Consider the following 24,026-nt stretch of genomic DNA (forward strand, 5'->3'; position numbering starts at 1 on the left):
CGTGCAGGTCAGGGAAACAGACTCTTAGTCCCTACCTCCGTTTGCACCGTCTTCCAGCACAGAATATATAGGTTTGCGACATCCGCTCAATGCAGCTCCTGCCTTGGGTGGTGCCACTTTCCTAGATGTTCTGGCCTCCGCGACGGCAACCCCCCGACGGGTTTCATCGCGCCATGTTGCCAGGTCGAAAACCCAAATCATCCGGGTACCCCAATGCTTGCCCAAGGACGCTCAGTCCCAGGGCCACAACAGCAATTGCGTCCTGGCCTTCCACAACCCAGGCGTAGTCACCCGTCACTTACCCCCAGAGTGACGGCATCTCCCCTTATGCACTTCAGAATTCTGCAGTTAAATTGTAATGGACTAACTGGGAAGATTACGGAGATAGTCGATTTCATGAAGCGGTAAAACATCCGCATTGCTGCGATTCAAGAGACTAAACTCACAGCAAGATCTGCATTGCAGACCTGCTCTGGGTATAATGTCCACAGGAAAGACCGCGAGAGCGGAAATGGAGGCGGTCTCGCGTTTATCATACACCACTCTGTGCAATATTATATATTTGATCCTGGCATCGGCCGCAGGGACAATGTCTTATAACGTCAAGGCCTATCTGCAAACCTAGAAATCATCAACATCTACATCCCTCCTGCCACCTGTTGCCCCAGTGGATACCGCCCTAATATAAGGGCCTTACTCACTGGCAACAATCGCATTATCTTAGGCGATTTCAATGCCCATCATGATCTATGGCATTCAAACTTGCGGGCGGACAGTAGGGGTGAGATGTTGGCGGATCAAATAGAAGAAACGACGTTCTGCACAATAAACGGAGACGCCCCCACACGTATGGTAGGAAGCTGTCACAGCTCGCCAGATATCTCAATCGTGAGCGCAGAACTCGTAAACTGCGTCAACTGGCAGCCGATGGTAACATTGGCATCCGACCACCTGCCCATACTTATTTCGCTTGAGCGTACCCCCGACTTCATCGTCACTGAAAAACGCACTTTCATAAACTTCAAAAAAGGAAAGTGGGAAGAATATAAATCCTTTACAGACAACCGCTTTGCTGCCCTCCCTATCCCGACTGATGCCCGCCAAGGGAAGCGTGCCTTCCGTAAGGTCATTGAATCCGCCTCGGCACATTTCATTCCCGCCGGGAGAATTCCGAAATCCGGCCCCACTTCCCGGCGGAGGCCTTATAAGACAGCTTGATCCAGGTGACCCCCAAATAAGGGATGTAAACCAACGCATCAGATTGCTTGTGGATGAACACAAGTGGGCGAAATGGGAGGAGCACCTAAGAGCTTGTAACCTCTCTACCGGTGTGGGTAAACTTTGCTCCACCGTAAAGTTCCTATCGAATCCGACCAAGCACAAAGACAAAGTTTCCATCGCCTTTGGCGACAAAGTGCTGTCGGACGCGAAAAAATGCGCGAGCGCTTTCTGCCGACAATATATAATGCATCCTACGTTCGACAAAGATAGACGAAGAGCCAATAGAGACGCACATAAACACAAATTCAGCGCGTCCCCAATCACCATCACCGCTAAAGAGGTTGAGGACGCCATTGGTCGTGCTAAACCATCCAAAGCAGTGGGCCCAGACGGCATAGCCATGCCGATGCTTAAAAGCCTAGGGAAAGAGGGTTTCAAATATATAGCGCCTGTCTTCAACCTGTCTCTTTCCACCTTTGTCATACCTGAGAAATGGAAAATGGCCAAGGTGGTCCCGCTACTAAAGCCTGGGAAACCAGCTAACATAGGTGAGTCGTATCGTCCGATATCTCTCCTATCGCCAGTGGCAAAGACGCTTGAAGCCATTTTGCTCCCTTATTTCCAAGCAAATTTGCAGCTAGCCCCTCATGAGCATGGCTTCAGAAAACTCCATAGCACTACCACCGCGCTAAATGCCATTAGCACCCAGATAAATTGCGGTTTAAATCAATACCCTTACCATAGAACAGTACTCGTAGCGCTAGACCTATCAAAAGCTTTTGATACGGTCAACCATGGCTCGTTACTGCAAGACCTGGAAGGGTCTACCCTCCCCCCATGTCTTAAAAGGTGGGCCGCAAATTATCTGGGTGGTCGGCAGGCATCGGTGCAATTTAGAAACGAAACATCAAAACCAAGGAGAATTAAACAAGGGGTGCCACAGGGTGGTGTCCTATCCCCACTTTTGTTTAATTTCTACATATCTAAGCTACCTTCACCACCGGAAGGAGTCACAATCGTTTCCTACGCCGATGACTGCACAATAATGGCCACAGGCCCAGGCCCAAATATCGATGAGCTATGCAATAAAATAAACGGCTACCTCCCTGATCTCTCCAGTTTTTTCGCCTCGCGAAACCTGGTATTATCACCGACTAAATCTTGGACGTCCCAAATGTCGACCATTTTGAACATCCACGTCGATGGCACTACGCTACCGACTGTCCTACACCCCAAAATCTTGGGTGTGACGTTTGATCAGGATCTACATTTTGGTGAGCACGCAGTCGCAATTGTTCCGAGAATTCAGAGCCGTAACAAAATCCTCAAATCCCCCGCTGGCAGTACTTGGGGAAAAGATAAAGAAACGCTCATGACTACATACAAAGCAATTAGCCAGCCGATTACGTGCTACGCGTCACCCATATGGTCGCCAAGCCTAAAAATCACCCACTGGAAGAAACTACAGGCCTGCCAAAATACTGCTCTCAGAATCGCCACGGGCTGTCTTCTTATGTCCCCAAAACACCATCTGCATAATGAGGCGAGAATACTCCCCATCAGGGAGAGAAATGAGATGCTGACCAAACAGTTCCTGTTGAATACCCAGAAACCTGGGCATCCCAACAGACATCTGATTGATGAACCAGCACCGCCTAGGGGCTTAACGAGTCATCTCCGTATGCATTTTGAGGAAATACGGTACCTGAGAACCCAGCCGTATGAAGCGAAAAAACACAAGCAGGTCCTTGGTGTACTCCATAAACAGGCGTCGGACCTTTATGCCGGGAATTGCCCGGTGAATCCGGTACTTAACGAAAATTATCCAAAACTCGCGGAAGAGGAACGCATACTCCCCAGGGAAACGCGTGTCACTCTTGCTCAACTTCGTTCTGGATACTGTAACAGGTTAAACTCTTACCTATCCAGAATCAACCCCGATATACAAAATGTATGCCCCGCTTGCAATGTCACCACCCATCTCTTCAATTTTAATGTGGAACCAACGCCTCTAACACCCCTTTCCTTATGGTCCACCCCTGTTGAAACGGCAAGTTTCCTTGGATTCCCGTTGGAGGATATTGATGACAATTTGTGATCGGTCGCGGCTATTGGGTGGGGCGAGCATTGCTACAACAACAACAACAACAACGTATGGAATGTGTGGAAGATAATATATGCGAAAAAAAGGCAATTGGGAAAAACTTTGCAACAACTAAGGCATGACGTAGCTGAATGCGTTTCTAACCATTTCAACTATCGTAGGAGTGCGGGTTCGACTCCCACTCCCGGGAGAAAAGGCTTTGAACAGATTTACAAGGTATAATCGAAACAGCTGTCGCCTTGTCCGTCCTGATGTCACGTTGTTTAAATTTTTCCCAAATTATTAAATAAAAACAGTTTTTGCCTGACATTACAGTATTTGCCAAATTCAGTTGCATGTCGGAAAAGCGAACTCACTTAAACTTGTCACTGCCTTCACTTCATTGATTTCGTCATGGCTTGCCTTTTAAAAAATTCACTTTACATATGGGATAGCCCAAATCCGTATTTTCTTTTTCATTTTATTAGTTAGCGTGCACTTACTTTAACAGAACATAGGGTTGTTGATTTACGAATCACACAATCATACTTCTTGTTACTACAGCACTTATTTAGCGTTCGTTTGCAACAAAGTTGTACGTAGTGTAAAAAGTTGTAAGGTAAATTTTCGTTTTAAGTAGCTATTTTAGAGAGTTTTTTAAAGAAAGTGCAATCCAGTATGGTAAGTAGTGTTAGAGAATACGTCTTTTCAAAATACAAGGCTTTTATTTATGATCTATCTATATCTATCTATAAATCTTATAAAATAAAGTCGCTAAATGTTATTGTACGCCCATCACTTCACACAGCATGCTCCGATTTTAAAACGGCGTTTTACATTTGAAAGCTCAGCAATGTGATATAGACATGTTCGATATAATTTGAAGGTATATATTATAAGGGCATGGAAAATTGTCAAAATATCAGGTTAACGCAACAAAAATGGTTAAAAGTTCATCGTCATTTGAAAATCTAATTTTTAAACAAAAGTTCTATTTTTTTGTAATGTTTGTGCTTTAAGAAGATTTAATCTATCAATATACATATACAGAAGGATGTATGTTTGCATGCGGCTTATGGACTCGGAAATCATTCTCCGATTTGGATCAAATTTGCAGGGTCGCTTCATGGCAAACTCAAGAGAATTCCTATCAAATCGCTTCTAGAAAGAGGACCCGGGAAAGATTTATTCGAACAAATTCTAGTCACGGTTTGATTTGCCTGAAATTGGGTATTTAGGTATCTCTTACCCTAGATTACTATTTACAAGAATATTTTCCGAAAAACGGACCAGGGACTGACTGAGAGTAGAAGAAGCACTCCGACTGGGACTTGGGCTTTGACTGGGGCTGGGAATTTTGGGCTGGGACTGTAACTGGAACTGGGACTAGGAATAAGGGATGGAGAAAGAAAGGGACTAGATAGAGAAAAGAGTGACGAAGAAAGACACTGAGAAAGAGATGAAGCTGGACGCAGATAGAGCAAAAATTACGGAGAAGAAACAGAAGGGCAGGGTGACTCCTCCAATAAAAGGTTAAGAAAAAGGGGGAGGGAGAGTTAGAGATAAAAACTTCTTAAAACTTAATTATATAGATCAAAGTTAGGGCAGAACAAGTTCTGCCGGGTCTGCTTATATTTATAGATAAAAGAGATGAAAATAAATTTTTTCACTTTTTGGAACTTTTTATATTCTGCTTACTGGGCTCACTTTCAATATATGCAAAAAAATTAAGAATGTGATAAATTAAACAACAAGTGTCTCTTAAAACAAATAATTTATTTTTTAAGCTTATAATTGCCTTTTCATAGCACTTTAAGAAAACCAAACTAAAATTTGTGTGCTATTGAATCATAAAAATCAATAAGTTTTAGAACAAAAATGAATACCCAGCAGAAAATGAAAAGCGGGACATTTAGTATTCACACTTGTACCAATAGCGCTTAGGTTCGAGCTAGGTATATATTTAAATAAATTAATCAAAGTCTGCGACTATTTCAAAACCACCTGCCACTGAATTAGTTAAAGACGCGTTCAAAAGGCAAGATCATTGTATACCTCTTTAAAGCGTTCCTAATTGGTGTCTTAGGTGGTTCTGAAATACTCGTAAACTTTTATTAATTAATTTAAATCCGTATTGGTCAGACTTCAGCATTGTTGATACAAGTGTGGCTACCTACTCTCCCGATATGCATCCGATTAGCACCAGTTTGGAGGTAGTCATTAAGGGCCGTTTTACCATCTCCAGCTAAGGTAGATCTTATCTGGAGGATACCTACTTACCAGATAGATTAATTTGACACTTATGTTTTCACGTACACAGGGTGACCAACCAAGGGTTGAATCTATGATTGGGAAATTTTTTATTTATGGTAAAACTATTAAGGGGGATGATAAACAGTCCATTTCTGCTTGGCGAGGTGATGTTTAATCTCCCTTTTAGGTCCTCTCGGTATTTCCAACCGCTATATTTAAATACATGTAGATCGAGTTTTCAAATACATGAACCTCTTCGTTGTCTGTGTCAAGATTTCAATAATCACTGCAATAATATTGATACTTGCGACACACTTTACAGTATAAAAAATATATAATCACTGCCTTGAACTCATAACTGTTTCAAAATCACATGTTAAACTAAATATGTTACCTGCTCCAGTTACTTTGGGCGGGTGGCTTAGAATCACGTCCTTTCCAACCTCCCACACATCGCAGCCCTACTCATTGTGTGTTAAATATACATCAGCTGCTCGAAATCACGTCCATTCCGACAGCACTAATAATCAATAGTTACTTTGGGCGGGTGGCTTGGAATCACGTCCTTTCCAACCTCCCACACATCGCAGCCCTACTATTGTGTGTTAAATATACATCAGCTGCTCGAAATCGCGTCCATTCCGACAGCACTGATAATCAATTCCGTTGCTCGGCATCACAGTCCATCCCGACAACTGATTCAATAATATTTGTATATACATATTTTATAATATAATATTGCTCACTATGTATGCTTGTTAATTTTACACTGTAATCCGCATTTATATTCATTCATTCATTCATATTTAGTCTGATTAATTGTGAAATTTGTAGACTAACAAATAAATAAATAAATAAAAACATCTTTTGTGAATACACTAAAATTGGCCAAACAGCTTACTTTTTAACACGCTTTAGCTTGGCCTGTAACTATGTAACGGAATCTTTGAGCTTAATTTTCACCGGTTTCTAGAACTCTGATTGCTGTGAAACTTTGCACACGTATCAAGGACGGATGACAATGCATTAATGTGATGGTGTGGTGACATAAGGTCAACGGCCATAAGGCCAATTGGTCTTATTACCACTTTAAATGGCCATAAGTTTGTTTGAATCTTTGCACACGTATCAAGGCTCGATCACAATGCATTAATATGATGGTGTGGTGACATAAGGCCAACGGCCATAAGGTCAATTGGCCTTATTACCACTTTGAATGGCCATAAGTTTGATTAAAACTTTGCACACGTATCAAGGCTCGATGACAATGCATTAATGTGATGCTGTGGTGACATAAGGTCAACGGCCATAAGGTCAATTGACCTTATTACCACTTTGAATGGCCATAAGTTTGATTGAAACTTTGCACACGTATCAAGGCTCGATGACAATGCAATAATGTGATGGTGGGGTGACATAAGGTTAACGGACATAAGGTCAATTGAACTTATGACCACCCCAAATGGCCATAGATTTGAAACCTTGTACATAATGCGAAAAACTCATTCCTTTATTAATGATAGAAGTGGATGCATGGCACATCTACGAAAGAGCATACTGCAGCCCTTTTTAACACGCTTTTATTAGCTTGGCCTGTATCTATCTATGTATCCATGTATGTATGTAACGGACTCTGGAGTGTAGCCGAGAGCCCCGGTAATGCAGAGCTCCAAACTCCGTTGCAACTTTTGAAGCATTTTAAGATAGGTACTTTTAGCTAGTGCAGGCCACTAGACCAATGCACCATAAGGAAGAATCGGGCACACAATGGCTGTGTAAATCCAGTAGGTCACCTTAGGGGAGAATCCCCAGGAGGTGCCAATTGCCCTCTTGCAGGTGAACAGCTCTGCTGCTGCCTTCTTGGATCGCTCCACTATATGGTCACTCCATAATAGCTTCCTATCCAGATAGACTCCCAAATACTTGACTTGATCGCTAAACGCTAAGAACGTACCCCCAATTCTTGGCGGTGTAAGATTTGGTACTTTGTACCTCCTCGTGAAGAGGACAAGCTCGGTTTTATCCAGGTTCCAAACCTGTGGTGGGTTGTACTCCGGGAGCAGCTCCAGGATGTCAGCTGGGTCCGTTGGCGTCACTGGAACCCAGGCTCTAACCCTTGGTCGTGAGGGGATATCACGCGCCTTCACTACCATGTGGTGCGCGCCTGGATATACCACCCCTACCAGAGCGACGGCGGCCCTATAGAGGCTTACCGACCTGGCATAGTCACAGGCAATTAGCTTGACATTGCCCTGGAACCACCCTGCATCGGTGTAAGATGGCGGTGGACCAGGGTTGCCTTTCTTAACCTTAGCGGCCACCGTAGCGATCGCGGCCTCGATCCACTTCCACTGTTGTTTCGGGATCCTGCCATCTTCGCTGCTCTCGTATATAATACCAATCATCTGCCGACCCTTGGTAATTTCGGCGAAAGACCGCGTCAAGCCTCCCTGCGTCTTGGACCTTTTCGGTGCCGTGGGCTTGGATTCATCCATGGACCGCTGGCGTTTCGAGGTTTCATCACCTTCGACTTAAACTTTTAAAATTACTTGAACTAAAAAATTAAAAATAAATAATAATTTAAAAAACACGCTTTTATAGCTAACCGATCAAAAAAATAGAAAATAATTTTCAATTAAAAAGAGTTTATATAACAGTAGTAGAAGGTCAAACAATCATTTATAGTTAATCACCTCAAAATAAAATTATAATAAATTTTAAAATATTAACAGAATAATTTAATTCACAGTAAAAAGCGTGGGATGCTTGATATTGAATGTTACAATCATTCTATTGGCAACTATCTGAGAGGAAAGATATGAAATTTAGTCAAATGCACCCCACGCTTTTTATACTCAGTTGAGCAGAGCTCGCAGAGTATATTAACTTTGATTGGATAACGGTAGGTTGTACAGGTATAAAGGAATCGAGATAGATATAGACTTCCATATATCAAAATCATCAGGATCGAAAAAAAAATTTGAGCCATGTCCGTCCATCCGTCTGTCCGTTGACACGATAACTTAAGTAAATTTTGAGGTATCTTGATGAAATTTGGTATGTAGGTTCCTGAGAACTCATCTCAGATTGCTGTTTAAAATGAACAATATCGGACTATAACCACGCCCACTTTTTCGATATCGAAAATTTCGAAAAACCGAAAAAGTGCGATAATTCATTACCAAAGATGGATAAAGCGATGAAATATAGTAGGTGAGTTGAACTGATGACGCTAAATAGAAAATTAGTAAAATTTTGGACAATGGGCGTTGCACCGCCCACTTTTAAAAGAAGGTAATTTAAAAGTTTTGCAAGCTATAATTTGGCAGTCGTTGAAGATATCATGAGTATATTGCAGGAACGTTACTCCTATTACTATATGTATGCTTAAAAAAAATTTGCAAAATCGGAGAACGACCACGCCCACTTAAAAAAAAAAATTTTTTTTAAGTCAAATTTTAACAAAAAATTTAATATCTTTATAGTATATAAGTATATTATGTCAATATTCAACTCCATTAATGATATGGTGCAACAAAATGCAAAAATTAAAGAAAATTGCGAAATGGGCGCGGCTCCGCCCTTTTACATTTAATTTGTCTAGGATACTTTTAATGCATAAGTCGAACAAAAATTTACCAATCCTTGTGAAATTTGGTAGGGGCTTAGATTCTGGGACAATAACTTATTTCTGTGAAAAAGGGCGACATCGGCTGCAGCCACGCCCAGTTTTTATACACAGTCGACCGTCTGTCCTTCCGCTCGGCCGTTAACACGATAAGTTGAGCAAAAATCGATATGTATTTACTAAACTCAGTTCACTTACTTATCTGAACTCACTTTGTATTGGTATAAAAAATGGCCGAAATCCGACTATGAACACGCCCACTTTTTCGATATCGAAAATGGGTGTGATACCTACCATATTAAGTAGAATGAAATGAAAAAGTTCTGCAGGGCGAAATAAAAAACCCTTGAAATCTTGGCAGGAATACTGTTCGTGGTATTATATAAATAAATTAGCGGTATCCAACAGATGATGTTCTGGGTCACCCTAGTCCACATTTTGGTCGATATCTGGAAAATACCTTCACATATACAACTACCACCACTCCCTTTTAAAAGCCTCATTAATACCTTTAATTTGATACCCATATCGTACAAACCCATTCTAGAGTCACCCCTGGTCCACCTTTATGGTGATATCTCGAAAAGGCGTCCACCTATAGAACTAAGACCCACGCCCTTTTAAAATACTCATTAACACCTTTAATTTGATACCCATATCGTACAAACGCATTCTAGAGTCACCCCTGGTCCACCTTTATGCCGATATCCCGAAAAGGCGACCACCTATACAACTACCACCACTCCCTTTTAAAACCCTCACTAATACCTTGAACTTGAGACCCATATCGTACAAACACATTCTAGTCACCCCTGGTCCACCTTTATGGCGATATCTCGAAAAGACGTCCACCTATAGAACTAAGCCACACGCCCTTTTAAAATACTCACAACTTTCGTTTGATACCCATATTGTACAAACGCATTCTAGAGTCACCCCTGGTCCACCTTTATGCCGATATCTCGAAAAGGGTGCCCCCATAAATTCAGAAAACAAAAATTCAGAAACACACTTTTTCAGAAAACATTAGTCAGAACCCTTTTTTCAGAAAGACAAAATTCTAAAGTCAAAACTCAGAAGTCAATTTTCAGAAATCATTATTCAGAAGTCAAGTTTCAGAAGTCAAAATTAAGAAGTCAAATTTCAGAAGTCAAATTTAAGAAGTCAAATTTCAGAAGTCAAAATTCAGAAGTCAAAATTCAGAAAGTAATCAGAATACAGAAAAAACATTAATTATTTATCAAAATTCAGAAACGTTTATTTATTTGGAAGGTATTATGTATAAAGAAAAAGTAGTACAATCTAAAATTTTAAATTGTGTGCAATGGCAAGCATGTAATTAATTAAATCATTTTCGCGTTCATCTTTTTCAAATGAATTTACAGTATTAAACAAACGCTGGTCGAAGTCTTTATATTTTTTCTTGCGTTTTCGATATGGCTCACCTCCAGCTGGAAATTGCTGTGGTTTTGTTTCTGTTATTGCCTGTTCGTTTTTTATTTTATTTATGAAATTAAATATGTTAGGGTGTGTTCCAAATGCATTTCGAATGGCGTTGTGCCACCCTTCGATAGCATTATTTGTTCGGGATTCACCCGATTTGGTGATATTATACATATTCCATAATTCGATGGGATATAACGACTTCTTCCGACGTTGCTGTGTTCCAGGAAGTGGCAATCCAATATAAGTTACCTCGAAATAATTTAATAAGTTTTGTATTTCGGAATTGTATTCCTTATCGTCGTTATCCACATAAAATTCCAGTTCAGATATCATTCCGAATGCATCGATCACCATTTCCTCTGGAACAAATGCAAGTGCTAGTAAATATTTTAAGTTCATCGCGAAAATTGAACAATTTTTATAACTCGTTTGCAGCCCTATTGATTGGATATGTCTCCAAATGTTTTTGGAAAAGTGGAAAAAACATCCATGAACCAATGCTTCGGGAAACGAGTTTTTTACTGAATTAATTGCCGCCTTCTCGAAATCCATTATCACATATTTAGGTTTAATTGAGTTTCCTTGTTCTAATAAAGTCTTCATTATGATATTATATGTTTCTTGTTTTTTGTTACATGCTAGTACATATACCAAGGGGACTATTAAACCATTTAAACCTCCTGCAAATAATAGAGATTTTCAATAGAATCGAGAACTTTATTCAAATATATACATATAAATGAAACACTTGCCATGCAATGTGTATAATTGGGAAAAAAGTGGAGGAACAACAGAAAATGTGCCGTCCATATGAATCGAGGAGCAACTTGCTAAAAATTTAAAATTTTCTTGTGTGGAAAAAATGATTAGCCTTTGATCATTTGGCCAACTATCATATAGCAAAAATTGTTTTCCATCTATTATTTTGATAAACTCATTTTCAAGAACGAGTTCTTTGAGATTATTAGGATTTTTCGGAACGAAATTTAAAGCACGTGTTCGCCTGACGGTGCGCATCATTTGATCGACTGAAGGGAGAATCGGTCTAACAGCTGTATTTGCATTTGATATAATCTGTCCTACAATATCTCTCGAGGTACTACACTTTTCCGCAGCCTTCCATTTTAAGTCTTTTGCCAATCGATAACATTCCACTTTCCCAGCATCTGGTGCATGTAAATGTATGCCTGTTATCTTCATGTTGTCATTATTTTCACCTGGTTCCACGTTGTTATATCGAATTAATCTCGCACCACAATTCGATTCACGTTTTTTACTAAAACATATTCACGAAAGTGAAAAAACTTCAAATTTTGTGAATTAGAATTAAGTTCTTACTTGCTACAGAAAAAATAATCTGTTTCATTATATGACCTATCGAGTGTATATTCAAATCCATCTAAGAAAATTTTAGGATGTTTGTTCTTATGACTTATAATGCTGTCCATTCTGATAATACGTGTTAACTAATTTTAAATCACATTGATATGAATTCGAGCTCGTAGTAAAGAAATATCGTAATGGTTCGATTATGAGAAATATACACAACAATAATTGTTCTCGAAAACTGTAAAACAGAGTAGGTGAGAGTTATTCGAAGACGAATTAAAAAAAAAATCTATTAAGCTTTGCCCTCCTCTTCTCCACGCCCAATAGCTTGTGTATCAAAGCGCATATATTTACAAAGTCACCTGTTTTAGTAGTGACAATAGCCGCTTTTTTTTGCTAGAGGAAATAAAACGCTAGGTATATTAGCGAATTGCATAGAAAGCAACAAAACAAAGTAAGCTAGTTCAGTTGGCTAAGCGGTTTGGTTGAGTGTCTAAAACGTACTGTTCCAGAAGTAGAAATGTCAAAGCAGCTAAAAAAACGTACCAATTAGCTGATAAACTTCCACCTTTAGGCTTCCGCTATGATGAGACTGTTTACCTAGTTGAAGCGTTTTTTCAAGCTCGTTTGCAAAAAAAAGCAATTCATGTTTTATGCCAGCGTACATTTGTATTCACATACGTACAATAACGAATGGAAAGCAATGGTAAACAAAATTTATGCACTGATCAAATTAAGCACTGGGGGGAGTGCAGACTAAAATCAAGTAAATGCTTACATACATTCTTACGTATGAATGGAAGAATGTATATCCATATGGGTATGAAAAATTACAATAACACGAAAAAGTAATGATAAAAAATAAAAATGGATTAGTAGTTTATACTGAAATTCATATAAGATGAATTTCGTATCAAAGGCGGAAAAAAACGTACATTTTGAACCCGACACCCTCAGAATTTGATGAAATTTTGCATGGGGTTACACCTTACCCACCCAAACACAACCTCATTTTTAGAAATTGCATTTTCGAAAAATTGTGGGCGTGGCAAGGTATCGAAATACCGAAAATATTAGAAAAATGACGATAATAGGTACTTTTAAAGTGTGATTACTACGGAATGGCTTTACCGATTTCAAAGATCTTCATACCATTAGAAAGGTATTGAAATAAGCTTTCAAAAAAATACACTGTAAAAACTTTTTAGTACACTGGAAAAAAAATTTTTTTTAATAAAATTTAAAACTGAAAAAACACTTCAAAGATCAAGCGATTTTGAAAAATAAAATTTTATTTTAGAAAGGTCTATTTAATATATATAACATATCTGAAAACTAAAATGGGGTTTTTTTTTTTTTTTAATTTATTTAAGTAAATGCATCTCTTGGTTACTTTCTCATATTTGGATATCACGCGTAAATTAATCAACCAATTTGAAAAATTTTTATACCGTTAGAAAGGTATTAAAATCACCTTTGAAAACATATACTGTAAAGATTTTATATTACACTGAAAGAAAAAAATTTTTTAATTTTTTTCTACATTTTTTTTTTTTTCAAACTGGGAAAACACTTCAAAGACCAAGCGATTTAAAAAAAATTTTTTTTAGAAAGATCGATTTAATATAAAAGCTAGAATGGTGTTTTTTTCTTTTAAAAAAATTTATAAGTAAAACCATCTCTTGTTAACTTTATTTTATTTTGCTATTATTGTGTGACAAAAAAGGTACCTAGCTATACTTTGGAAGTTATATAGATACAGATACTATGACTAAGTATTCTAATAGATTCGAACAAGAATCGTATTATCAAATTTTTCAGACACGCACAATAAATAGACATACACTTAATAAAGTAAATTTTTTTTTTATTTATTTAGATTTAATATACAACTTTGCGCAGCTCATACTGCTGACTTTCGGAATATTTGCTTACTTTTAGTGATGTTTCATCTAAAGGTACAAAATAATGGAAGCTTTGAGTTCCCGTAATAGTTTTGGCATTTTTGTATCTTGAAATTAGCTCTTCTTTTGTTTTGTTGTATTCATCAGCGTCTGCGTAAGCAACTTCTATGGAGGTGTTATACGTTTGTGAAGCCCAATGATAAAGGTCCTTCGCTGAATTTGATTTTTATTTGCCATGCTATAATTCCGAGCGCCTCTTTTTAATGTCCCACCTATACCATCACATGCAGATTTTCCATGGCTAGTTGCGTAAAAGTGTCACTCAGCGAATATTTCGAAATCAATTTTATGATGACATAAATTAATAAAGTTGTATTTGTTTTGTACTGTGCTCCTGCACCATCTGACACGTAGATAATTTTCGTAATTGAATTGCTTATATTAGTCTTAACAAAATTAATCATTTTTGAAATATATAGATGAGCATAGCAGTTCATGGATATTACAATCGGGTATTATGGCAAAGGTTCTATGAATTAAATTATCGTTATCTTTGTAATAAATAATATATATAATAATATAGTAATATTATAATAATATATATATATAATATAGTAAGCTGGGTCGATTTATTAACCTATATCGCGCCATCGATTTTTCGATAGGTTTTGAGCTCAGGAAAAAAAGTTCTACTACGCATACCCAAAAAAACATATATGTAATAATCCTATGTTGCTAATAGAAAATGCTCGCAATGTGTTTTGAATTCGAAATCAAAACAAGACAGCCTATAAAATTTTTGTGATTGTAGGAGCGTAAGTGTGACAAGACAAAATTCAAATTTAGGTACATTCGATTATTGAATACAAAAACAAAAACGTTTAAACAGCAATATATCGGCACTCTGATGTTTGGGAATGTACCTAGCCTGTTGTAGCAATATAGGAGTATTACATATATGCTGAAAATATATCAAAAATGAAAAACCAAACATTTGAGTAATCAGAAGGCAGAAAGACTTAAACTTAAAATTGGGAAAATAACCAGACGGCTGAAAAAAAAAATTCAGAAGTTAAACTTCAGAAGTCAAAATTCAGAAAGTAATCAGACAGCAAAAAAACATAAAATTTTGTGCAAAATTTAATGTTTTTTTGCTGTCTGATTAGTTTCTGAATTTTGACTTCTGAAATTTGACTTCTGAAATTTGCCATAAAGAGTGGGATACGCAAATACAATTATTTTTGATGGCTTACCGATCGGCAGTGCATGAGACAACGGGCCAAACCCCCGCAAAAGTAATTTTTGGTAATGTCCTTCGACTGCCAGCCGATTTGGAGTTGGGATTAATGCCGATGCGGAGAGAAATGCCAAGAAATCCACTGGTGTCTTGGAAGAAGAGATGAGAGAAATACACGATCTTGTAAGACAACGGACAAAGATTATGAGTGACAAGATGAAAGCCAGATACGATAAAGCACTTAATTCGGAAGGTTTTCAGGAAGGCGATTTGGTGCTGTTATATAACCCACAACGGAAGAAAGGTTTGTCCTCGAAATAGCAGTGTAATTGGGAAGGCCCATACAAAATTTTAAAGCGAATCAACGATGTAGTTTACCGCATACAAACCATCGGCAAACCACGAACCGAAATGAAAGTGGTTCATTTGGAGAGGCTAGCAACGTTTAGATCAGGAGATTTGTCTGATCGGGACGATCCGACTTAGGTGGAGGGCAGTGTCACGAATATTAGAATCACTAAGTGATACTCACATCACATCGCTAGGATGATTCTAAGCAGTATGTGCGTAAATAAATAAATCATTATGTACACATTACGACAAGCAACACTTACATACAAATTAAAGTTTATGTTGGGTTAATTGAGTTTTTAAAAAACTCTTGCATTTTATTTCAATGCTGCTCAAAAACTGACTAAGCTTTACATTTTACTCTTATTTATAACTTACAAATAGTTTACAATAGGAATATTGAATAGGATGTTTATCTTAATACGATACCTTAGTAATTTTACTCCTGGCATTGCATCAGCTGGCTAACGCAATGTCAGTATGTGGGAATGGAATGTTACAACAGATTCCGTAAATAAATCAAATAGCAATGTTTAAACAATTTGTTTATATTTGCCACCTGATTTGAGTGGAGTCATGTTCCTTAACTTACACGCAGCGGGGAAATACACATAAACACATTAATCGTCGTTTACCCACATGCATCATACATCAACAGTCAAAGTATTACTCACATATATACACGCATATGCCTATGTGAGAGTCCATAAACTACAAATAGGTATACATATATGTAGCTCAATTACTAGGGTAAACAAGTAGAACATTCTACAAGGAGAAACATCTGGAATATCCCAACCATGCAGAAAAGAGTATAAAAGCGGCAAAAGCGGAGTAGTCTGACTTGAGTTTGATTTAAAACACGATAACAGTTGTGAAGTATAAGTGTTATTCAAAGTAGTCTAATAAAGACCGTTTTGCATAATTAAATATTTGATTTATTTATTCCACAATTTAGCGATACGAACGTAAGAAGCAAGTTGAAAATAATCGGCGTTACAGTAAAATCGTTACAATATATATCCCATACAACCGACTGTTCCGGTAAGAGGATTTTCATCATTTTTGTCGAAATCGATTTTTAGTCCGATTAAGACGATTTTTTCAGACAACCATCTATGCCGAATACGTAAGCTTGTGGTAGCTGTTAAAATTTGCTAGCTGTTAAAATGAGGCAGAAATAGCGCAGAAATGGCAAAAGCCCTCTTATTGAACAATCGGTTGTATGGGAGGTATATGCTATAGTGGTCCGATCCGGTCAATTCCGACAAATGTCAAATTCACCATCAAAATATGCCTGCTTACCAAATTTCATCAAGATATCTCAAAAATTGAGGGACTTGTTTGCGTTCAAACAAACAGACAGACGGACAGACGGACATGGCTAAATCAACTCAGCTCGCTCCCTGATCATTTTGGTATACTTATTGGTGGGTCTAACGGAAACATATACATAAAAAATCATATGGAGCACTGAAAATGAAAGAAATCGATTTCGACCAAAAAAAGTCCCAAAAACCAAAAAAAAAAAAAATATATTTTTTAAAACTGTTAATGCCAACGTTTTTATCGCATAATTTTAAGTGGGATAGGAACTATGAGACAAATTCGTTTTCATCAGCAACACTTTTGCACGTTTCTGAAGAAACTCTTAAAAAAAAACATACAAAAAAAATAAATTTTTTCACCAAAACACTCCTCAAAACCAAAAAAAATATTTTTTTTTTTCAAAAATCTGTTATCGCCAAAGTTTTTAGCGGACAATTTTGAGTCGGACAGGGTATACATGAAAATTTTTTAGTAGGTCATGAAAAAAACCTTAAAAATCAAAGAAAAAAGTCAAATAAATAATAGTTTATAAAAGTAAAAAAACACGCTTTTATAGTAAACCGAACTAAAAAATAGAAAATAGTTTTCAATTAAAAAGAGTTTATGTAACAGTAGTAGAAGGTCAAACAATCGTTTATAGTTAATCACCTCAAAATAAAATTATAATAAAATTTATGTTATTAACAGAATAATTTAATTCAGAGTAAAAAGCGTGGGGTGCATTTGACTACATTTCATATCTTTCCTCTCAGATAGATGCCAATAGAATGATTGTAACATTCAATATCAAGCACTCCACGCTTTTTACTGTGAATTTAATTATTCTGTTAATAAATTAAATTTTATTATAATTTTATTTTGAGGTGGTTAACTATAAACGATTGTTTGACCTTTTACTACTGTTATATAAACTCTTTTTAATTGAAAACTATTTTCTATTTTTTAGTTCGGTTTACTATAAAAGCGTGTTTTTTTAGTTTTTTTAAACTATTATTTATTTTTAATTTCTTAGTTCAAGTAATTTTAAAAGTTTTAGTCGAGAGTGATGAAACCTCGAAACGCCAGCGGTCCATGGATAAATCCAACCCCACGGCACCGAAAAGGGCCAAGACGCAGGGAGGCTGGACGCGGTATTTCGCCGAAATTGCCAAGGGTCGGCAGATCATTGGCATTATAGACGGGAGCAGCGAAGATGGCAGGATCCCGAAACAACAGTGGAAGTGGATCGAGGCCGCGCTCGCTACGGTGGCCGTTAAGGTTAAGAAAGACAACCCTGGCCCACCGCCATCTTACACTGATGCAGGGTGGTTCCAGAGCAATGTCAAGCTAATTGCCTGTGACGACGCCAGGTCGGTAAACCTCTATAGGGCCGCCGTCACACTGATAGGGGTGGTATATCCGGGCGCGCGCCTGGGTTCCAGTGACGCCAGCGGATCCAGCTGATATCCTGGAGCTGCTCCAGGAGTAAAACCCGCCACAGTTTTGGAAGTCAACCGGGATAAAACCGAGCTTGTTTTCTTCACGAAGAGGTACAAAGTACCAAATCTTACACCGCCAAGAATTGGGGGTACGTTCTTAGCGTTTAGCGATCAAGTCAAGTATTTGGGAGTCATTCTGGATAGGAAGCTATTATGGAGTGACCATAGAGTGGAGCGATCCAAGAAGGCAGCAGCAGAGCTGTTCACCTGCAAAATGGCAATTGGCACGTCCTGGGTATTCTCCCCTAAGGCGACCTACTGGATTTACACAGCCATTGTGTGCCCGATTCTTCCTTATGGTGCCTTGGTCTAGTGGCCTGCACTAGCTAAAAGTACCTATCTTAAAATGCTTCAAAAGTTGCAACGGAGTTTGGAGCTCTGCATTACCAGGGCTCTCGGCTCCACTACAGAGTCTGTTACATACATACATGGATACATAGATACATAGATAGATACAGGCCAAGCTAATAAAAGCGTGTTAAAAAGGGCTCCAGTATGCTCTTTCGTAGATGTGCCATGCATCCACTTCTATCATTAATAAAGGAATGCGTTTTTCGCATTATGTACAAGGTTTCAAATCTATGGCCATTTTGGGTGGTCATAAGTTCAATTGACCTTATGTCCGTTAACCTTATGTGACCCCACCATCACATTATTGCATTGTCATCGAGCCTTGATACGTGTGCAAAGTTTCAATCAAACTTATGGCCATTCAAAGTGGTAATAAGGCCAATTGATCTTATGGCCGTTGACTTTATGTCACCACACCATCACATTAATGCATTGTCATCGAGCCTTGATACGTGTGCAAAGTTTCAATCAAATTCATGGCCATTCAAAGTGGTAATAAGGCCAATTGACTTTCTGGCCGTTGACCTTATGTCACCACACCATCACATTAATGCATTGTCATTGGTCCTTGTTACGTACGCAAAGTTTCAAATTAATCAGACTTCTATAAACCGGTGAAAATTAAGCTCTAAGATTCCGTTACATAGATACAGGCCAAGCTAATAAAAGCGTGTTAAAAACGCAAATTTTGCGACTCGAAAATTATTTGTTTGCATATATGTAATACTCCTATATTGCTACAAAAGGCTAGGTCCATTCCCAAACATCAGAGTGCCGATATAATATTATGTATTGCTTTTTAAAGGTTTTTGTTTTTATATTGAATAATCGAATGTACCTAAATTAAAATTTTTTCTTGTCACACTTATGCTGCTAAAACACAAAATTTTATAGGCTGTCTTGTTTTGATTTCGAATTCAAAACACATTGCGAGCATTTTCTATTAGCAACATAGGAGTATTACATATATGTTTTTTTGGGTATGCGTAGTAGAACTTTTTTTCCTGAGCTCAAAACCTATCGAAAAATCGATGGCGCGATATAGGTTAACAAATCGACCCAGCTTACTATATAACATTTCGGAAAACACAGAAACCTGATTATTTAGTAAATAATACACTTAAGCCCCCATTACTGATACTTAGTATAGACTTGACTTGACTTGGCGTAAACTTGGCAACTTAGCCACGATTATACTCCACTTGGCGCATAAAATCTGGCATCATAATCAGCGTTGAAATTTATTTTTAAATAAATGTCAATTTGTATGACAAAATGTCAAAATGAAATGGAATCAAACAAATGGCATCTCAAAATGTAAACGTCACTTAGAACTTACATAGAAAATCAAAATTCAACAGACTTCTAAGTCAAGTTAAGTTTTGAGTAACATGCAATGTTCATTTAACAGAACTGTAAGTGACAGTTCGCAAGCCAAGTAAAGTCTATGCTAAATATCAGTAATGGAGCGTTAAGAATGTTGAAATTTGACGTGTGGACTGATATTGAGACTCGATAAAAATTTTAAAAAATTTTTTAAAATATGATAGAATCAATTTAACAAATATTATTAATCATAAATCAAAAATCGTTAAACCTATCGTAACAAAATTCGGCAAAGAGGCTGGCGTTACTATAAGGAATGCTTTAAAGAAAAATTTACGAAATCGTTTAAGGACCACGCCCACTTTTATGTAAGAGATCGTGGACGAATAATATAAGCTATATCTTTGCAAAGAAGAGCTTTATATCAATGATATTTCATTTCCGAAGAGGTTTTATAACAATAAATAGGAAAAACTTCAAATTTAAAGAATGGGCGTGGCACCGCGCCTTTTATGACTAAGCAATTTGCTATGTTTCGGGAGCCATAACTCGAAGAAAAATTAGTTTAGAATAGAACTATAGTATATGTATTATTGCGCAGCCTTGTAACACTATTAAGCACACAAAACAAACAACAACAGCATTTCAAGTGTACAGCTGGGTATGTAATGTTCGGTTTCACCCGAACTTAGACTTCCTTACTTGTTTAAACTGTTTTTATTGAAAAATTTTATTTTGATTTGAAACACAAATTTTTAAAGTTTTAATCAAGGCGATTCCATAAAAGGTGATGGCAAAGCGAATTCAAACAATCAGCCCTGCAGAAGAACGTCAAAACAAAATTTTCATTGATTTCGATTAACTAACATATTGTTGTACAAGGCGTTGCATGGAAAATAATCATGAAGAAGCAATCATCTATTGGGATAACAACACCTGGTACTGAATTCGCCTTGGTTTTATTTGATAGGTATTTCCAATGATTTACAACAATTTTTCAAATTTTAAATAAATAAAACAACTTTTTAGAATGAGATGAAATGAAATGTCAGACTGTTGCTTAAAAAGAGTCGCCGTGCGTAAATATGATAAGCATCTCTAAAAGAGAATGTGCCGATAATCAGCAAGCAATGTAATTATCGCTTTTGACGTTGTATGACAAGTCGTTTTTATTGATTTGACCAAAATTGTAAAACGAAAACCAAGCTATAGGTTGTTATAACGTGGATTTGATCATTTGCAAAGGATTTGATGTTGGGAGTAGATGAGAATTTCTGCAGGTTAAATGCCACTTTATTTATTTTTCAAGAAATACTTCTTTGTTTACTTTTGAACAGGTGAAAAATATCTTAAAAATAATTTTTTTTTGTTCAAATAAATAGGTGATTAATTGTCAAACATCATAATTGAAACCTTAATTAATGTGCTTTGTTTGCTTTGTATAAACAAATGGCAAAAACTAGAAAAATAATACCTTAAAAATAACAAAATATTTCCCAATGAACCCATGGCAAAAGAACGTTTTAAGGTCAGTGACTAAAGTTGGAAGGGCTTTGGAATATTCTTTAATTTTTTTGTATCCTTGCACTGCTCCCTTTCATATTTATAACTAAATCCTTTACTGTACGAATGCATTAGGTATATTAAGTACACAAATGTAAGCCCTAGATACTTAGGCATTGAGAACCAAGAATTCCCATGCCTTCACAGCCTTCTTTAAATGTTACACAACTCAATGATAGATACCCAAATAGATCTTTAAACTTCACTTCACTCATAAGGAACTGCATTATCGTTTTTTTATTGCACCTTCGCTGACAACGCACATTCGTATGTGTAACCCGCAAACTTTCATTATTTCGTCGCTGATCCAAAAATGGGATTTGCGTATTGTCATTGCAATAGTGCCTATGCATTAGACTGGGTCGATTTATTAACCGATATCGCGCCATCGATTTTTCGATAGGACTTGGGCTAAGGAAAAAAAGTTCCCCCACGCCTGCGAAATTACATTTTTGGGTCGGAAAGGTTATACATATGACATTTTTTTTAGTAGGTCATGAAAAAAACCTTAAAAATCAAAGTCGAAAAAAGTCAAAAAATGAAATTTCGCAGGGTATGTGTAGTGGAACTTTTTTTCCTGAGAACAAATCCTATCGAAAGATCGATGGCACGATATCGGTTAACTTTCGTCCATACAAATCGACCCACCCTAATTAAATAAAATAAAAGAAGTATTATTTTTTATCAAATAAAAATATTTTCCGTGTTAAATTCGCTGAAAATTTCCTGAAAATTGAAATGAAAACAAAACAAAAACAATAAAACGCATTGAAAAACAAATCAAAACAAACACATCTAATGCTTGTTTTTTATTAGGTCAAAATGACTGACATCAAAACTGCAGCTTGACTGACCCTGACTGACCCTGTGGTAAGTTGGGGTCAAAGCCGTTTAATTCTGACACATTACTAACTTAAACTCGATTAAGGAGTTCATGGTCAAAATCCACGCTAAAATTTTGTGTTCATTTATTTCACAACCTATTTCATTATTTTCCGTTGTTTTACACGCTGTATTATTATATGATGATGGGACGCCAGCCGGTAAACGAAAATAAAATGCCAACATGTTAGCAAATGAAATTTTAATGGTAAATGGGCAATTGTTGTTTTCATTTATTGGTCAACTTAGTTGTCACTTTGTAGTGAAAATCGACGGCACACCATTTGACATTGTATATAAACCGTTTTTGTTGACATGGTCAAGCATTACAGTATTTGCCAAATTCAGTTGCATAGTGGAAAAGCGAACTGACTTAAACTTGACACTGCCTTCACTTCATTGATTTCGTCATGGCTTGACTTTCAGAAAATTCACTTTACATATGGGATAGCCCAAATACGTAGTTTCTATTTCATTTTATTAGTAAGCGTGCACTTACTTTAACAGAACGTAGGGTTGTTGATTTACGAATCACACAATCATACTTCTAGTCACTAAGTGCTGTAGTGCGTTCGTTTGCAGCAATGTTGTACGTAGTGTATAAAATTGTAAGGCTCATTTTTCTTTTATGTAGCTATTTCATAGAGCTACATTTAAGATTTTTTTTAAAGCAAGTTACAATCCAATACGTTTAGTATTGTATCAGATTACATCTCTCCGACTTTAATTTATGATATATCTATATCCATATATAAATCTTTTAAAATAAAGTCGCTAATGTCATTGTAGGCCCATCACTTCACACAGAGTGCTCCGATTTTAAAACGGTTTTCTGCATTTCAAAGCTAAGCTACATGAGATTGGCATTTTTGATATAATTTGAAGGTATATATTATAGTGGTGGGGAAATTTGCAAAATGTTCGGTTCCCACAACATAAATGGTTAGAGGTTAAATATACTTATAAAGAAGGATGTATGGTTGCATACAACTTATGTACTCCGAAATCATTCCCCGATTTTGATCAAATTTCCAGGTTCGCTTCATGGCAAACCGAAGATAATTCCTTTCAAATCCCTTCCTGGAAAGGGGACCCGGGAACGATCCATTCCAACTAATTCTATTCACGGTTCGATTTGCCTGAAATTAGGTATTTAAGCAGCCCTTTGTCTGGATTAGTATTTACGAGACTTTTTCCGGGGAGCGGACCAGGGACTGACTGGGACTAAGACAGGGACTCCGGCGGGGACTTGGGCTTTGACTGGGGCTGGGACTGTAACTGGAACTGGGGCTGGGAATAAGGGATGGTGAAGAATAAGAACTATAGAGAGAAAATAATGACGGAGAAAGAAACTGAGAAAGATATGGAGTTCGACGAAGATAGAGAAGAAAATACGGAGAAGGAGAAAGGGACGTATAGAAAGAGAAAAACAGAGGGATGAGTGAATAAAAGGACAAGGAAAATGGGGAGGAAGATTTAGAGATAAAAGCTTATGTAGATAGATCAAAGTTAGGACAGAACAACGTATGCCTGGTCTGCTTATATTTATAGAAAAAAGAGATGAAAATTGATTTTTTTACTTTTTAGAACTTTTTATGTTCTGCTTGCTTGGCTCATTATCAATATATGCAAAAACGTGTACGAA

At 37.3% G+C, this 24,026-nt stretch overlaps 1 protein-coding gene and 1 long non-coding RNA gene across 2 annotated transcripts in view; both read right to left on the reverse strand.

The window, feature by feature from the left end:
• The window catches only part of LOC137250459 (uncharacterized), a 46,546-nt gene that overhangs the window by 13,046 nt on the left and 9,474 nt on the right, over positions 1 to 24,026 (reverse strand). The gene's annotated exons all lie outside the window — the stretch shown is intronic.
• Positions 10,452 to 12,079, reverse strand: LOC137238584 (uncharacterized). The gene is made up of 3 exons (XM_067763761.1): positions 11,970 to 12,079; positions 11,384 to 11,907; positions 10,452 to 11,311 (listed from the first exon to the last, which is right to left on the reverse strand). Exons 1-3 carry the CDS (start codon positions 12,077 to 12,079, stop codon positions 10,488 to 10,490), a joined length of 1,458 nt encoding a protein of 485 aa, XP_067619862.1. The 3' UTR covers positions 10,452 to 10,487.

Source organism: Eurosta solidaginis, chromosome 1, assembly GCF_040869045.1.
Source record: "Eurosta solidaginis isolate ZX-2024a chromosome 1, ASM4086904v1, whole genome shotgun sequence".
NCBI lineage: Eukaryota > Metazoa > Arthropoda > Insecta > Diptera > Tephritidae > Eurosta > Eurosta solidaginis.

What these genes read in the sequence shown, in the direction of transcription:
- LOC137238584 (XM_067763761.1), bottom strand. Translation starts at nt 12,079, where the DNA reads ATGGACAGCATTATAAGTCATAAGAACAAACATCCTAAAATTTTCTTA. An exon ending in GATTATTTTTTCTGTAGCAA is followed by an intron (nt 11,908 to 11,969) that starts GTAAGAACTTAA and finishes AATATGTTTTAG; the next exon opens with TAAAAAACGTGAATCGAATT. An exon ending in CCAATTATACACATTGCATG is followed by an intron (nt 11,312 to 11,383) that starts GCAAGTGTTTCA and finishes TATTATTTGCAG; the next exon opens with GAGGTTTAAATGGTTTAATA.